This window comes from Epargyreus clarus, unplaced genomic scaffold (genome assembly GCF_041222505.1).
Source record: "Epargyreus clarus isolate Ecla_fem2 unplaced genomic scaffold, WU_Ecla_fem_2.2 ptg000011l, whole genome shotgun sequence".
Classification (NCBI taxonomy): domain Eukaryota; kingdom Metazoa; phylum Arthropoda; class Insecta; order Lepidoptera; family Hesperiidae; genus Epargyreus; species Epargyreus clarus.
Genome location: NW_027332219.1, coordinates 6,149,569 through 6,169,221, shown reverse-complemented (window position 1 = coordinate 6,169,221; position 19,653 = coordinate 6,149,569). Strand labels below are relative to the sequence as shown.

At 36.3% G+C, this 19,653-nt stretch overlaps 1 protein-coding gene across 1 annotated transcript in view; it reads left to right on the top strand.

Moving 5' to 3' along the window:
* SPR (Sex peptide receptor) overlaps positions 1-19,653 on the top strand; it is a 278,220-nt gene that overhangs the window by 244,987 nt on the left and 13,580 nt on the right. The window contains exon 5 of the mRNA XM_073077619.1: positions 9,416-9,516. Within this exon, the coding sequence (XP_072933720.1) occupies positions 9,416-9,516 (101 nt within the window). The remainder of the gene's footprint in view (positions 1-9,415; positions 9,517-19,653) is intronic.

Sequence of the window (19,653 nt, the reverse complement as noted above, 5' to 3'; positions counted from 1 at the left end):
TCATATGTATAAGCTTGCTAAAGGTTTTCCTTTCCTTCAGCGTAGGAGCAAGTGTTAAAAAAACTGACCATCACTTCCAAAAATCAAAACCTCAAACTTGAACCTGGGACAAGAAATTTAAACTATCTAATATTTAATATAGAAAATATTAAAGTATTTAAATAAAATAATATAATATAAATAAAATAAATACCGAAAGAATCTGCAGACTTACATAACTGTTAGAAATTCTAGTGTATCAAGAAATACTCAAGAACTTCATAACTCTTGCTTTCGACACTTCTAGGTCCTCGTGTGTTCATTTCAACTGTATGATACAATATTTTCTGTAGAGCTAGTAGGGATGTTCCTAAGCTCGGTAACTTAAAAAAAATTAAGTCTTTTTCATAAAATTATTGGAGTAGCAGACGAGCATGCAGTCCACCTAATGGTAAGTGGATACTGCTGCCAATGTATGGTATCAACCCCAAATAAGAATAAAGTCATATCTGAAGTCGAAAGATGGGTTTCTACCCTTTGAGAACTAAATTAGAATGCCGCGGGTAAGTATACCTCCCTTACCACACCGTTGAAACCAGAACACAGCAACCCTTAACACTGTTGTTACTTTCCTTCTTCTCCATAACGAAACACCTTGTGAATTGGTATATTGACGTCAAAAAGAGTTCTGTAAAAAAAGAATGTACCTACTTTTTTATAATATACGAGTAGCAGACGGGCATGCAGTCCACGTGATGGTAAGTGTAATCAACCCCAGATAGGATTAGATATTCCTACCTGAGGTCGGCCACAGATGCGTCGCTACCCCTGAGGACTAAGCTGGAACGTCGCGGAAAAGTATGTCTCCCTTACCACACCCTTCAAAACGCACGCCCAATGTGGTAGAACATAAGATAATTGTTATAAATTTAAGATCCTTGTAAAATACTATGTTCTTGCAAATAAATGATTTGATTTGATTTGATTTGATTTGATTTGATTTGATTTGATTTGATTTGATTTGAACTTACAATGTATTTTTGGATCAAATATTGCATGTTAAAATGGAAACAATTCTCGGTGTCCAATTGAGCTGATTTATATTTTCTTTTACGTATCAACATATACAAAGATTCTATAAATCCTTAACAGAACAATGAAAATCAAATCAAATCAAAAATATTTTATTCAAAGTACATTATTTACAGAACTCCTTTCGAACGTTAATATACCACTTCACAAGGTGTTTCGTTATGGAGAAGAAGCAAAATAACATCCCTACCCTTCAAGATCCGAAACTTGTCACATCCCTATCAACAACTGTAACATTGAAACATCGACATCCTAAACCAAACTAACAGAACAAAACTTAAAGTTTGAAGTAACTTGGCAGAAAAATTTCATTTTGAAAGCAACCGCAATATTTTTAAAACAAATATAACTTGGCTTCTGTTAAACAATTCTCTTTGATATAACATCTTGATATTTACGTTCAATGTATTGGGAATCGTTTTATTAATTTCTAAAGTCAATTTAATAAGACTTTGCATTTATTTAACTTGCCCTTATAGTTCGTTATGTTAGGGTCAAATCTTGTTATTGAATTTTAGACCAGGTGACCCCAACCGTCTATGTACAAAGTAAGATATAATTTAAATAAATATTTGTTAATACATAGTTCTGAAGTCGGCGCGGTGGACTATGGCCTAATCCTTCTCGTTATGAGAGGAGACTCGTGCCCAGCAGTGGGACAGTAATGGGTCGATGATGAAACAAAAAGTTTAGTTATGTATTGTATTTTTTTACTCTTGATTTTTTTAAGGATTATTTTCTAAATTGATTGTCTTATTTATTACTAGCAGAACCCGCGGCTTCGCCCGCGTAAAAAAAAAAGGATATAACAGACAAATACTCGTAACTATAATCGTAAATTTGTACCTTTAACAATTTTAACGATAAAATAGCATTAATATTTAATTAATAAAAGCTTTTTTTCTTCACTGTGTAACTAAATTGGTCAAGCTTTCTTCAGAAACATACACTAAAATTCTAATTAGTGGACTGTAATGAAACTTTCTTTAAAATATAAGTTTCATGTAGGATACAATAATTATTATTTACTCTATTCCATAGGAACCGTCCATGTTATATGCGGCCTTACATACAGTGGTTCTTTCCAGGGTAGCTGGCTGGGCGGTTAGAGCTCCCATTCTTGCTGCCCGCAACTCCCGAAGTCCCCCTTTAGTCTCGTACGACAGGCAGGGGATACTGTAGCCCTGTTCTAGCCCAAAAAATTTAATCCAAGGTCTATGTGTCTATCACATAACCATCACTAATCTACGCATAACCACAACCATACCACACGGCAGGACAAAATGTTGGCACGCAGTGTGTCCAAAGTAGTTGCGATGTACCTAATCAGTATACCAAAATTACGCATTATCATATATGAAATTTGCACCCGTCCACGTTGTCGTGTGAATAGACGTTATCTGAAATTTTACGTTTCTAACTTCGAACCTAAAAGATTCCCGTATATATACATATAACACTTCTTTTACCTCCTTAGTAGAATTTCAAAAACATTCCTATGTACATATGTATCAATAAATACTTTATCATCAAATTTCTGAAAGCTAATTCAACACCTGCGGTCGGCAAGCCGACACCCACGGGTGGTGCATGGCCCGCGACTTTTCCTTGTGGCCCGCGGGTCTGCGCGTTACTAATAATTTACCAAGTGCAAGTCCAACCCGCACCTTGAGCATTCCGTACAACTAAAATTTTTATTTACACATTTTGTGAAAATTTCAACAGTCTACCTCTAACGGTTTAAAAGTTAGTTGGAAAAATATCGAATAGCAGTTTGTTGTATGGGGACCCCTTTTTGTTTTCAACTTTTTTATTTTTAGTATTTGTTGTTATAGCGGTCACCGTTATGCATCCTCTGTAAGAATTTCAAATGTCTATCTATTACGGTTCCACAGATGGAGCCCTGTGACACACGGACAGACGGACAGACAGTGAAGTCTTAGTAATAGAGTTCCGTTTTTATCCTTTATGTACGGAACCCTAAAAAACCGTCGATGTGCACTTCAACACGCGTAATACATTCCCATGTTAAAAATATATGTTACGATGGCCCGTGGAATTTTACCCTACACTAAACCTCTCTGCACTCTGTTCTTTTTCCAGACACGCCAAAGGAAGTAACTTCAACAACGGTTTTTAAAGAATCTTCCTTTACTTATAGGTTTCTAAAGGTGGTAGAACCCTTTGTGGTTCCACTCCGGCGGCACCACCGCCACACCTATTTCTACCTAATAACAGCAGTGTTAGGCGCTGCTGTGTTCCGTTTTTAAGGGTGTGGTAAGGGAGACAGACTTTTCCGAGGCGTTCCAACTTAGTCCTCAGGGGTAGCGGCGCATCTGTGGCTGACCTCAGGTAGGAATATCTAATCCTATCTGGGGTTGATTACAGATGTCCATGGGCGGCAGTAGCCACTTACCATCAGGTGGACTGCATGCTCGTCTTCTACTTCTATAGTATAAAAAAAAATAGTACCCTAATGGTGGTTGATTGTTGAGTTGCTAAAATGCTGAAACAGATGTGTAAACAGAAAGGCATAATGCATACACCCTTCTATAGCAGTCTTAAGGGTTGATCTAAAAATCTAAAAAAAACCGTGTCTCAGATGCTTCATTGATTGAATTGATAATTTTTCATAGTGGTCGCTCCCGAATTAACGGAGTTTGAAATAAAATTCCAACCCCCATTTAACGACCTTAAGGGATGATTTTCCAAAAATAATGGTATAGGTGTTTAATTATTTTCTATCGAAAACCCAAATACCGATTTTTATACAGTTTACATTAAAACTGGAGGACTTTCATACAAACTTACAACCCCTATTTTACCCTCTTGAGGGTAGATTTTCCATAAATGGTGTTAAAAAGTTCTATTATTTCTAACAGGAAAGCCAAATGCAAGTTTTTATAGTCCTTGCTTCCGAATTAACGGAGTTTGGAATAAAATTCCAACCCCCAATTAACGACCTTAAGGGATGATTTTCCAAAAAAAAATGAAATAAGTGTTTAATTATTTTCTATCGAAAACCTAAATACCGATTTTTATACAGTTTACTTCAAAACTGGTGGACTTTCATACAAACTTACAACCCCTATTTTACCCTCTTGAGGATAGATTTTCCATAAATGGTGTTAAAAAAGTTCTATTATTTCCAACAGGAAAGCCAAATGCAAGTTTTTATAGTCCTTGCTTCCGAATTAACGGAGTTTGAAATAAAATTCCAACCCCCATTTAACGAACTTAAGGGATGATTTTCCAAAAACAATGAAATAGATGATTAATTATTTTCTATCGAAACCCAGATACCGATTTTTATACAGTTTACATCAAAACTGGGGGACTCTCATACAAACTTACAACCCTTATTTAACCCAAATAAGGGTTCATTTTCTAAACGGTAGAATTATAGTTTCACTGTATCTAACCAGTGAGCCAATGGCTAACTTACTTAGTGCTGGCTTTCAAATTGGCAAATTTTAAAATAAGCTGTTAACCCTTATTTTACCAACTTAAGGGTTGATTTTCCAAAAATGGTGAAATAGGTATTTAATTATTTTTAATCGAAAACCTAAATACCGATTTTGATAGCGTTTACATAAAAACTGGGGGAATTCTACACAAACTTACAACCCTTATTTAACCCACATAGGGGTTGATTTGCCAAAAACGGTAGAACTAAAGTTATTTTATATCTAACCAGCAAAGCAATGGCTAACTTTCATAGTGCTGGCTTCCAAAATGGCAAAATTTAAAATAACCTGTCAACCCCTATTTAACCACCTTTAGGGTTGATTTTGGAAAAACCCTTAGATTAGATTTTTATTACTTTAAATCAGAAAGCTAAATACCAATTTTCATCTAGTTTGCTTTAAAACTGACGGACTTTCATATTAACTTCCAACCCCCATTTAACCCCCTTAACGGTGGAATATCAAAAAATCCGTTCTTAGCTGACCTCTACTCGGTGAAAAGAATATTCCTACCAAATTTCAAGTCTTTAGCTCTAATGGTTCCAGAGATATCGTGATGAGTGACTATATACGTGGAAATCTCTTATATATATAGATAATATAATATAATATAATATAATATATAATAATATAATATAATATAATATAGATATAGATTAGCCCCTCAAAGGCTAACTCCACGTCCGGCATGACCACCGATGCCACGTGAGGGGCGGACATTGGAAACTCCTAGAGTTAGATACACACCAATGACTAACGGAGCACTAGTGACCTTCAAATATGAAAAGAGTATTAAGAGATTTGCATTCAGGGCCGCTACCCGGGGTTCGCCGGGGCACGCTTGGGGCTGGCGCTGAGCGTGACAGCATACGAACCGCCAGTGGCTCCTTGCTGAACAGGCGGGCAGGAGTCGGGGAACCCGAAGTTACTACAGCCGAAATATTCAGTGATGCCGATTGCGCTTTGCAGAGTAGTGGACTTCCCACAAACTCTGCCGGTACATCGGAGACGACCACTACACGTTCAACAATATCTGAGGATGCTAGAAGAAAGTGGTCACAAGATGAATTACACGAATTAATGTTTTGCTACTACAAAGCAAAAGCTGAAGGACCGGGTTACATTAAAAGACTCGAACGAATATTTAAACAGCGTAATCCCAATAATCCTAAAATCAATAAATATACTAGAAACACATTGTCGACTCAAGCGCGAAGCATAATTAATCGTAATTGTATATCAGAAGAAGTCCTACAGGAGATTAAACGACAAGCTGAACTCATTGTAATAGGCACAGATCCAGTCTGTACTACAACACATACACAAACATATACAACAAACACTCAAATCAATCAACCCAATACAGATACACAACAAACAAACTTTAGGATAAACGTTGAAGTAGCCACGGATGACATTATTTTAGATAATCATCAGAATGAAGATGTCATAGATGCAGCTGAACAACAACAATTTATTAATACTGATATTGATAATACTGGAAACATAGACACAAGCGAAGACCAAGAACAAATCATCTTAGATTTCCTACAAACACTGGCTGAAGTTAAACACACACCAATAGACAAAAGAAATTTCTTACCGAAACCTAAATTCAATAAGCTCTTTATCAACAATTTACGTAAAATCAACGATTTTCTACCCACTTTGCTCATTACAAATTGTACACTAAGAGACACAAATGATGTTATTTATGCTGCAGCAAAAACACTAATAATTACAAATGGCCAAAAACCTTACTATCCATCAACAACGAAAAAACCCTCTAAAGATCCACCCTGGAAACGTAGACTAAAAACTAAAATAGATATAATTAGAAAGGAATTAGGACAGTTAACAGAAATAGGAAAAGGAGTAAATAGCAAAAAAATACTTAAAATAAAAAACACACTATACAATAAGTACAATATATTTAGTCAACAAGATCATGATAAAATGGTAGAAATTATTAAACAAAAACTTAAAGCTATGGCAGCTAGACTTAAACGTTATGAGGATATAAATGATAGAAAAACTCAAAATAATTTATTTTTAGAAAATGAACATAAATTCTACAGAACAATATCAGGACAACACAACAAAGCCTGTGACATTCCTACACAAGAATCACTTGAAGAGTTTTGGAAAAATATTTTAGAACAACCAATAACATATAATAAAACAGCAACTTGGATTAAAGAAGTTGAAGAATCCACCTTAAATTTCAATGAACATAACTTTAGTAGTATCAGCTTAGATCAGGTAAAAACTGCAATAAACAAATTACATAATTGGAAGACGCCGGGTATTGATAAAATACATAACTATTATCTTAAATATTTTACAAATGCTCATAAATTTATAGCCCAACTTTTTGATAAAATATTCACAGGTACCGAAACTATAGAAGATTGGTTTACTACGGGACAAGTTATTTTAATACCTAAAGATAAGAACACTACAGATCCTAAAAACTGGCGTCCAATAGCATGCTTACCAACTATGTACAAACTGTTAACATCTGTTATCGCTGATCAATTATATACACACTGTGGAAATAACGACATTATAGCCCCAGAGCAAAGAGGATGCCGCCGACGTGCCAGAGGATGTAAAGACCATCTCATGATGAATAAAGCTATACTAGAAGACGCCCACCAGTCTCAAAAGAATCTCAGTATGGGATGGGTTGATTATCGAAAAGCTTTTGATAGCATATCACACGATTGGTTACTAAAAGTACTTGAAGTTTATAAATGTCCAACGGCGATTAGGAATTTTTTGCAAGTGGTGATGCCCAAATGGAAAGTTGTGATGACAGCACAGAGCATGAACGGCTCGATAACTACTAATCCGATTTATATAAGGCGAGGAATATTCCAAGGGGATTCGTTATCACCTCTTTTGTTCTGCTTAAGTATAAATCCTTTATCTCACATCCTTAACAAGTATGAGCTCAAAGGATATCATCTGAAAGATAGTGTTTACTTAAACCATTTACTTTATATGGATGATTTAAAATTGTATGCCAAAAATAAAAATAGTTTAAAAGTTTTATTAGATAGTACTGAAATATTTACACATGATATTGGAATGAGTTTCGGTCTTAATAAGTGTAGCATTTTACATTTAATAGCAGGAAGAAGAAAAGGTCACGAAGGAGAAGGACACATATTGTTAAGTGGAGAAGAATTTCAACACTTGCAAAGTCATGAAAGATACAAATATTTAGGGATTAACGAATCAGGAAAAATAGACCATAGTGAAGTCAGACAACAGATCCAAAAGGAATACTTCAGACGTGTTAAATGCCTTACTAAAGCACATCTAAACTCTAGAAACCTCATCAAATCTATTAATGTGTATGCTGTACCAATTTTGTTGTACTCGTTTGGAGTGATCAATTATAAAAATAATGATTTAAAAGCAATAGATACTAAAACCAGGAAACTATTGGCAATAAATAGAGCTCAACAAAAAAAAGCAGACGTTAGCAGATTGTACATACCCATAGAACAGGGTGGAAGAGGACTTACTAATATAGAAATGCTTTACAAAACTCAAATCATAAAATATAACAAATATTTAAAATCTGGTAAAGATGATCTTATTAAAGCTATAGTAGTACATGACAAAAATCGAGATAAATATTCAATTTATAAGGAAGCCAGGCGATTTTCTGAAGAAATAGGAATAGAAGATAAAGAATACTATACAGAAAAAGAATTAAAAGCAGCAGTCATAAAAAAATACATTAATAACTGGAAATCAAAAGTACTCCATGGACAATTTCTGAAAGCAGTATTAGAAAAAGAAAACATAGACACTGAATACTCGTTCCGGTGGTTAAAAAAACAACCGGTATCTCCAATACTGGAGGCTTCCATATTTTCTATACAGGACCAATCTATTATTACAAATCAGTTTGAACGAGATATTATGAAGAAACCTGTAAATGGTAAGTGTCGAGTATGCTTAGCAAAAGACGAGACCGTACAACATATTGTCTCGGGGTGCGAGAAACTGGCCGGTACTTACTACACAAAACGCCATAACAACATAGTGCAATACGTTCACTGGGCAATAGCTAAAAAACATAAGTTTAACGTCAATCCGTTGTGGTGGAAAGAAACACTAACACAACCCCAAGTAATAGAAAATGAAACAGCTAAGCTGATGTGGGAGATACCGGTACAAACTGACAAAACAATTTCACACAATAGACCAGATATCATTTACATTAATAAACTAGAAAATCATGCTTATTTAATAGACGTCTCAATTCCATCAGATTATAACATCGGAGCCAAAGAAATAGAAAAATTAAGTAAATATCACCCACTAAAAAATGAAATAACTAGACTTTGGAAAATACCCACCACCGTCATACCAATAATAATAGGAACCACTGGAATAATAGCCAAAAGTTTACATAAATATTGCGATAAACTAGACTCAAATATAAACATACACATTATACAGAAACAAGCCGCTATTCACACCAACACTATATTATCAAAAATTTTAGGTAATAATATATTTATTGGGGAAACTGAATCTCCTTCTCCCTGAGAGTGTCAGGGCGGGGGTTTCAGAATTTACCGACCTAAAAAGTCGAGAATGGGAAACTACCATACAAATTAATTAGATATAGATTAATTAATTAATTAACTACATAGTTTTACAACCGTGCAGTTTGTTTATTAATTTTGTCTATTTGGAATTGTACTGTGTGTTGCAATTTGCCTGAATCAAGCATTTTCTTTCTTTCTTTCAAATAAATAGACACTTGATTTTTTTCAGATTTGGTATTCTTTTACCCTTTGGGTCGGGAACTCTAAAAACCTTATTAAAAATGATATTTTTTTTAATTCCAGGTGATTCCAGCGATGTTCCACACGGCCAGTATCTGGCTGACGCTGGCTCTGGCTGTCCAGAGGTACATCTACGTGTGTCACGCACCAGTCGCCAGAACATGGTATGTAATATATCATACATATCATAGAGATTTGAAGGTGGTAGAAGCCTTTGTAGTTCGACTCCGGCGGCACCACCGCCACACCTATTTCTGCCTTATAACAGCAGTGCTAGGCGCTGCTGTGTTCCGTTTTGAAGGGTGTGGTAAGGGAGACATACTTTTCCGAGGCGTTCCAGCTTAGTCCTCAAGGGTAGCGGCGCATCTGTGGCCGACCTCAGGTAGGAATATGTAATCCTATCTGGGGTTGAGTACAGATGTCCATGGGCGGCAGTAGCCACTTACCAATGCGGTGGACTGCATGCTCGTCTGCTTCTCCTATATTATAAAAAAAAATACTATATTTTGAGAACGGTATTAACTACTACTTTATTCATTTTGTAACGTAGAAGTACGAAACGAGTATGCAGACCACCTAATGTTAAGTGTAATGTACATATATAATGAACCTCAGGCTAGATTAGATGCAACATATGCGCCGCTACCCCAGAGGACTAGGCTGGAACGCCCCGATAAAGTATGTCTCCCTTACCACACCCTTCAAACCAGAACACAGCAGCGCTTAATACTGATGTTATTTGCCAGAAATAGGTGTAGCGATGATACCGGATTCAACCAACAAAAGATTCTTGAAAATATAATTGAAAACTTTTATGTAAAATTGCGACAGTGCCAAACAGTTATACAATGATCGAAATTATTATTTTGATCAGCATTTAACATTTCTTTCATTAATACTTGTTTTTGGCCAGCAAACAAAATTTTGATAACTTTTCGGTTTTTCTAATACTATTTTTCTAGTAACTAAACAAACGCCATCTTAATCGAGACTAAAGTACTCCAGTCTTCAGACATATTGTTATTAAATCATAATAGTACTTCAAACATTATAATCTACATACTACCTACGTACTGTCAGCTCCAAAAATAGATGAACAGATTAGGCTTGCAAAAGTACCTATACACCCAAGCATTCATAAGTAGCTAAACACAACTAGCACCATAATTAGATGAACGTCGTAAAGTTTCAAAAGTAGATGAACACTATGGACAAAAGAAGCTGAACAGTGACATATCATATTAGTAACGTTAGCCATTTTGCACATACGATGTCCAGCTATTTTTGACGCGTTAGCGTTTTTCTAATTTTGCTACTTTACGGTGTTAATCTAATTATGATGATAAGGGTATTTAGCTTGTTCCTGTAGTTCCGGGACCAATAGAGCTACGGTATCCCCTGCCTGTCGTAAGAGGCGATTAAAAGGGGGCTTCTGGGGTCGCGGGTAGAGTGGTAACTCGAACCGCGCAGTAAGTGACCCCGGGAAGGGCGATGGTATGTATGATCGCATAGTCTATATGTAGATGGTATAGTCATGCATTGTAGAGAGCGTTACTCTCACCTGGGCGGAGCCCGATCGGGCAACGCGCTAAGAGGAGGAGGAAAGAGTCCTACATAACCCTGTGTCGCTCTTACAACACCGGGTACCTTTCTAATACCTAGGGGTATTCAGCTACTTATTAACGTTTGGCTGGCTTGGTGGATGGTGGTGGTGGATTTTTGGAATTTTGATCTGCTCATCTACTAATGAAGCTGACTGTACATATATGGAATTTCACGAGTGGAATGTACGTAGCATGCGGGTTCGGTATGCGTACAATGTATTGGGGTAAATCAATGTTTACCCTCGGATATTATCGTAACCAAATTCTGTAGGTAGGAAGCTACCGAGTTACACTTTTTAACCGTCCACGGAGGGTAATGTTCGTCATCTATGCGCCTCTGATTATTCAAAGTTACGTGCATGCTGAAAATTAATTAATTGCTTTTATGGTGAAAGAAAAAATTCCAAAAAAACCTACATACATACTTGAAAGATCTATATAAAATAAAAATTCTTCTCAAAGCTATATCAAGTCTATCAATATGTACGCATTTGGCTAACGCGGTGGACTATAACCAAATACAATATAAGAGTAGCAGACGAGCATGCAGTCCACCTGATGGTAAGTGGCTTCTGCCACCCGTGGACATCTGTAATCAAATCCAGGTAGGATAAGATATGTCTACCTGAGTTTGGTCACAGATGCGCCGCTACTCCTGAGGAATAAGCTGGAACACCTCGGAAAAGTATCTCTCCCTTACCAGACCCTTCAAACCAGAACACAGTAGCGCTAAACACTGCTGTTATAAGGCAGCAATTGGTGTGGCGGTGGTGACGCCGGAGTAGAACCACAAACGGTACCGTCAAAAAATTATTAAGAAATACTCAGCCTTTAAAAATCCTTTTACAATTCGTTAAAGTAAATCAAGCTAATTCGTAGTACATTACACGACGTCTTGTTTTATTTAGTTTATAAATTATAATTAATGATTTTGTTATTCGTTTAAACTAAATAGATTTAGCGAGGTTCAATTCGGATCTATTCAGCTTAAGGGCATACCTTGTATATTGTTTGTAGTCTAAAAGATATCTGTTTCAAAAAATGTAATACAAGATTATATTATTTTACTTTTATTATGAAAAGAAAAATAATATTGTAACAAATAAACAATTTCTCCTCATAAATGATAACGCTAGCGGACAATTGGAAAATATTGTCTCAATCAGACAAGTTAAATAAGATTGTGATTATAAGATTCTTTGCTTTACTGTTTTTGATAAAAAAGCAGTGATAGCCTAGTGGTTAAGAAACTCGGCCTCTTAATCCAGGGGTCCTAGGATCAGTACTCACACACCATTGATTTTTCAAAGTAGGTTCAAATTTCTGGCACACACCTCTGATATTTAAATATTATGAGCGTATTAGAAATTAATCATCACTTGCTTAAACGGTGAAGGAAAACATCGTGAGGAAACCTCAGATTTTATTAAAAATACAAATCTCAAATGTATGTGAAGTCTACCAATACGCACTTGGCCAGCGCGGTGGACTATGGCCTAATCCTTCTCATTCTGAGAGGAGACCCGCGCCCAGCAGTGGGATAGTAATGGGTTTACGACGACGACATTACTTTAAATAATCAGACGAATTCAAACCCTAAACCATTTATTAGGTTGCTGTAAAGCTTCTTAGAACTTGCTTTCTAGACCCGCGTGGCGGAGAGGTCACCATACCGGTCTGACGTGCAAAAGGTTCTGATATCTGTTTTTTTTTATAATATAAGAGTAGCAGACGAGCATGCAGTTCACCTGATGGTAAGTGGCTACTGCCGGCCATGGACATCTGTAATCAACCCCAGATAGGATTAGATATTCCTACCTGAGGTCGGCCACAGATGCGCCGCTACCCCTGAGGTTTAAGCTGGAACGTGTCGGAAAAGTCTGTCTCCCTTACCACACCCTTCAAACCGGAACACAGCAGCGCCTAACACTGCTGTTATTAGGTAGAAATAGGTGTAGGGGTGGTGCCGCCGGAGTCTAACCACAAAGGGTTCTACTATCTTCAAATGAATGATGATGATGAATGATAAATGATGAATTTAGATACCTGTTCTGGGTCTGGGTGTTTGTGTATTCGTCTTTGTGTGTGTCCATAGCAGGAAATGAGCTATGGGTGTAGAAAGCCTTTTTTTTAGAGTCTTTAAGTTCGTTCACTTCGTTTAAAAGTAAATTCCTGGCACATCTTAAACGACAATTTTATTTTATTGCACCGTGAAAATTTTATTTAAAGTCGCCTGTAAAGTACCTATTTGTATCACATCCAATTGTCTCGTCTTAAATAAATTCCTCACGAATTCGATATTCTTTCTTGTCTGGGCATTTTTGGGAATTTTCCGTAAATAAATTTGAATCTGCTTAATAAATAATTTAAGTATTCCTGATAAATATTATTCTTAAATGTTAATTCGTTTAAGATATTCTAAATTTTTTACCCATCTGCGGAAGGTAATGTGTTTTGAGCGTATGTATGTGCGCAGGTATAGTCTGCGCCAAACTGCTAGTCCGCTCTGAAGTTGTTGCGAGCAGGTGTAGTCATACAATTTGCTATGGCGACGCGACTCATTTCTATATTCAGAGCGGACTACTAGTTTGGCGCGGATTATACATATGTACTTACGTCTCATTCTTTGGCACGCCTTTCAGCCCAAAGGGCTTGATTTTAACATTGAGGTGTCGGTGGATTATATTATATTAAGGCTTATATTTTAAGGCCAGATTCTTTTTTGGTATTTTGTGTGATAAATTTCTAGTTTATTTAATTATTTTCTTGATTTCAATCTTCTTAGAACCACATTTTTTATTATTTCACAGCCCTTAAATTCCTTCACTTCGTTTAAAAGTAAGTGAAGTAAATTCCTGGCACATCTTAAACGACAATTTTATTTTATTGCACCGTGAAAATTTAATTTAAAGTCGCCTGTAAAGTACCTATTTGTATCACATTCAATTGTCTCGTAAATAAATTCCTCACGAATTCGATATTCTTTCTTGTCTGGGCATGACTTGAATGTTCCGTAAGTATTTTGTAGCTTCTTAAGGTTTTTCGTAAAGTAACTATAAATGATTTTTTATGTTGGTTGTAAGCAGGAGTTTCTAGTGCTTATTAAAACTTGTTTTTAACTTAAAAATATTTCGAAACGCGAAAAACATTACTGGTGACGTCGCAAGCCCACAACGGACTATGCGTCACCATCTCTATCCTCTAGAGGCTTAAGGAGGGGGAGGGCGGAAGGGGCCCCCGCCCCGGTCCCCCGATCCTGGGGCCTCCAAACACAGTTGCTAAAAAAAGTTCGTCAGAACCAAACAGTCAACGAAATGTGCATCAGTCAGCGAAATAAAAAAGATCACTGAATCACAGGCGAACTTTATACACTGGGGGCCTCCATTCAACTTTCCACCCCAGGCCTCCAACGACCGTCCGCCACTGCCTCTATCTAATGCATTCTTAACCTTGGGCAAAAACATAGGCACGTTTTTTCCGAAGTCAATTTGCCGAGGATGTTTTGTGGCTAAAGCCGAAACCAAATCTTCAGTCGGGCATTATAATTGTTACATTTATCTAAAAAAATATTTTAAGTACTCGTACATGACAAATGAGGTGAACTTATGTAAGTTATTTTAATAATCTTTTTACTCATTTCTAACTATTTTACACAATTTGCACTCCACGTTTTCGTTTTAAGTAAATTAATATTTGCCTTATAATCAATATGACGAGGAAAATCAGAACCTATGTTTTAAACTTTGCACCTTTGGCTCATTTCATACCACTGAGCTCTGACGTCATAATATTATAAACAAGACGAATATTCCAATATATTACGGCATTCGTCTATTTCTAATGAAATATCTAAAGCTCGTGGGAATATAATTTCATATTATACTATTATTAGATGTTATTACTTTAATATTACTCCCACATTGCTTAATAACATCTATAAAAGATCGTAATATAAAGTCATGTACGTCTCAATTTTATTAGGTACTAACTGGCTTATTTTTGTATCGATATACGTGATTTATGGTTTATTTTTAAAGAAGAAGTAGAAAACAAGTTTACCTTCGGATGGTAAGATGAAAGTCCTACCTGAGGTCGGCCATAGTGTAGATGCCCCTGAGGACTAAATTGACTGTATGACTAAAAGTCTAACAACAAAAGCTTCTACCACCTTAAAAAATAAGGTTGGAATAAAATCACCTGAAAACTTTATGAGATGGTTAAAACCTTTGTGATTCGACTCTGGCACCATCGACACACCTCGCAAGGCTAGCAACGCTATAAATGACTTCAGGCAGCACTCTAATCATATCTGACGTTGATTGCACATGTACCACAGTTGCCACTTAATATCAGGTGGACTGAAAAATCAAAATCATTTTTTTATTCAAAATAGGTTCTTTACACAACACTTTTTGAATATAGTGACAGTTGTATTGACAACTACCACGACTTGACAAGGTGTTCCGTTATGGAGAAGAAGCAGCGAAAGAAACTCCATTACATACATCTTTTAAAAATGTTTTTTACAATATTAAACTTAACCTAATGGTACTTGTGCAGCTGGAACTACTTCAGACCACACCTTTTGTCAGTCAAATAATCACTTAGTTTATAGTACGTTTTTTTTTACATAGCGGTTGTGAGATTCAAAATGTGTTCGGGTATTTTATTGTAGTAGCGAATACAGTTACCCATGAAAGATCTAGCCACCTGCATACTCGTTTCCTACTTCTATTCTATTAAAACATCGATGAAGCGGGAACGTAAACGTTAATGAGATTATATAATTAAAAAAAATTAAACTAAACCTTTTATAATTTTCTTTATTCGCAAACAAACTCAAGGTAGTCAAAATATTTGCGAAAACGTAGGTACTTAAGGTAATCCCTACCTTCATAATCTGCGAGGAAATCCGCTGAAACCTTGTCGGAACGCTAACAAGTCAAAATCTCACATAATTTATAAAATAATTATATAAGGGCTCGCGAAATAAGGTTACGCCGATGGTTTGATCAAGTTACAAAATTTTCTATATTATAATATTATATCAAATCAAATCAAATCAATTTTTTTTATTCAAAATAGGTTCTTTACAGAGCACTTTTTGAATATCAATACAACTACCACCACTTCACAAGCTTCTTCTTCTTATAAGCAAAGAAGCAGTGATAACTTAGTTAACTTTCTAATCGGGGAGTCCGCGGTTCGAATTCTGGAATGCACTGATTTTTTAAAGTTTAAAAATATGACAGTTTAGACTTACTGTAACGATGAAGAAACATATCAAGAGGATACATATGTGAGAGAGCTTTAAACTAGAAAATCGGTATTAAAACGAAAAAAAAAATAACAAAAAAATACAACCGACTTCTATGTCACTACAAAGTAAAAATATTTGAAATAAACGTTTGTTTAGTACTGACGATAGTAGATCGTGACAGCGTCATAAGAAAATACTGATGGAATGGTTGCATTTTTCAAAACAAAATTTTAATTTTATTTCTTTGATAGATATTTTGTATGGATATAGAGAAGGAGGTCAATACGCTCAGGCTGATTGTGCCTCTTTGTCGCCCGTTCCGCGCTCTCGCTTGCACTTCAAGCCTTAAATGGAACGCGTCAGAGCGAGGTAACGCCGCATGAGTCATGTTTTTTGGTGCGTGCAGCCGGCTCCAGCGAATTATAAGACGTTGTCACGTCAAAATAAATCATCAATATCGGATCATAAACGACGAAGTTATCCGCGAACAAACATAAAAAACATATATACGGTCCTCCTTCTTTTTTGAAGTCGTTTAAAAAAGCGACTGTTTAAATCTAAATTCACCATTCCATTTCATTTCACTATCACGATTTAGACGAATCCTTCAACACCTCATGTTAAAATTCGTCAAGCGATTTTGACTGCATGGCTTGCCAAAGAATGAGACATACATACATAGTTACATAAGTTTTAATAACATTACCCTCCGCAGTCCAGTGAAAAGTAGAGAATCGTCTACATCGTCAACAACCCATTACTGTCCCACTGCTGAGCACGGGTCTCCTCTCAGAATGAGAAGGATTAGGCCATAGTCCAACGCGCTGGCCAAGTGCGTATTGGTAGACTTCACATACCTTTGAGATTTTTTTTTATATAAATCTCTCAGGTATACAGGTTTCCTCATGATGTTTTCCTTCACCGTTTAGCAAGTGATAATTAATTTCTAATACGCACATAACTTTTGAAAAATCAGAGGTCCGTGCGTGGTTTGAACCTCGGACCTCTCGATCGAGAGGCCGAGTTTGTTAACCACTAGGCTATCACTGCTTAGAAGTAAAGAAAAGTTTTTAAAAGTAAAGAATAATATAATACAATAAATGAAATTAATAGAAGTGCAGTCGAGCTAAAAGTAGATAACATAAAACACTAAACAATCTTAATAAAAATATTTTAAAAGAATGAGTCTACGAATCTAGTTGTAATTTAGTTACGCATTTTCTTAGAAAACCCCATTTTTATAGCCTTAGTAAGAGGAAAACCACATGTAGGTAATTCTGGTGGTCTCTGTTCATTGCCAAAGAAATAAATTTGTAATTTGATTAGGGCGGGCGGTGGAGTGCCGTCGCTTCAGACCTTAAGGGCTGAACATGTATAATAAAATATAATATTTCTTTTGTGTACTTTTTTTTTTATTTTTTGGATTTGTTATTATCTAATGGTTCAATAGTTAATTCGGATAAATACCGGTTTGTTGTATGGGGGCCCCTTTATATTAAACTTTATGTTATTTTTAGTATTTTTTGTTATAGCGGCCACCGTTACACATTCTCTGTAAAAAAATCAAGTCTCTATCTATTACGGTTCCAGAGATAGAGCCCTGTGACAGACGGACAGACAACGGAGTCTCAGTAATAAGGTTCCGTTCTTACCACGCTTTTATTAGCTTGGGTTGTATGTATGTATGTAACTGAAATCTTTGAACTCGACTTTAACCCACTTTGAACGGTCCGATTAATTTAAAAAATTAAACAATTATCAAGAACCGATGACTATACACAAATTTAATAATTTTATCCCATTCTCCTTGTCAGGATCGTCAGGAATCAGGATTAACTATTTTCCTTGTGCGCTTTTAGGGTGTTTTTTATTGGTTTTAAAACTATAATTTATTACCCTTCGGATACGGAACCCTAAAAACCGCGTCGACACGATAAGCAATCTTCACAATGCTCGTGTCACGCTCGTCGCTTTTCCTGACGAACGTACAGTACCCTTACCATGAGTTTTAACGTTTTGACAAATATGACTGTTTTGGTATTTGTTTACGTATTGACCCATACTATTTCCGAGTTCTCACACAATCCGCTAGGGGCGCTGATTGGAATTTGTATGGGCAAGTACGTAAACGAATACCAAAACAGTCATATTTGTCAAAGCGTAAAAACTCATGGTAAGGGTACAGAATAGACCTCCAAAGTTTATTGTCGTATTTGTAAAAGGTAATAAAGTACAAGATTGTTGCGTGTTTTAGCATCAATATTGAAATGCGTACTTTTATTGCGAGCGCTTTATATCCCTCGGAACTACGCTGTTACCCAGGAATTAACTTTGTCACGCTCCTACTATGAACAAAATATGTAGTCAACCTTTCAGTAAAAATGTTTGAGACAAGCCGTACCCGCGGCGTTGCCCGCTTTTTGTTCTATCATAATAGATAATATAGCCTTTAGCACTTCTGAATAGTGTAGTTTTCTGAATGTGAAAGAATTTCCATGATCGGTTCAGTATTTCCGAAGATTAGCCCTTACAAACAAACAAACAAACAAACAAACAAACAAACAAACAATCAAAGTTACAAACTTTACCTCTTTATAATACACGTATTAGTATAGATGAAAAATAAATACAAACATGTATGTAATGCTGTATTTTAGTTTTTGCGAAGTTTCGGTTTCAGTCTAAGTAAGCTGAACCTCTCTGCCACATTACTTATTCTCTGGTTGGCTTGTGAAAACTTGTTTATATTTTTTTATTTCCAAAAGTAATTTTATTATTTCATTTTATTGTGTACTGAATAAAAAACATATATTGTCGATCCCGCATATTTTATGAGCGACACAGGGTTATGTGGGATTCTAACCGCACTAAAAGCTCCCCGGTGACCGTCCTCGACCCTGCTATGATTCTGGGATCTCCAAAGGAACACAACTGGAGTCCTCTAAGCGTTTTGCCCCGTCATTCTCCACCCTGGTGAGCATAAAGCTCGCCACATCATCTGGTGTGTATAATGATGCGGTCACACATACCGCCGTCTTACTCAGGGTCGCTTTCCGGGCCGTTCGAGGTCCCACTCTTACCACCCGCGACTCCGAAAGCCCCTTTTAGTCGCCTCTTACGACAGGCAGGGGATACCGTAGCCCTGTTCTGGTACCGAAACTACAGGGACAAAGGCCCTAAGATCTTTCGTTTGAATATGACGACTATAGATAAGATCGATTTTATCACTCTTATATACCTACACTACATACTCAACCCACACATCGACACAAATAAACATTTAATACTAATGAAAACGTATTAACCAAATATTTAACAGAAATCTCGCAAATAAGTTTACGTGCACGAAACCAGATCATTTACGATGCCAATAAAAATGTGGCCAAATAAAATATCAGTGCCACGACCGTACGTCCTGTTTACAGCCGTTTTATGAG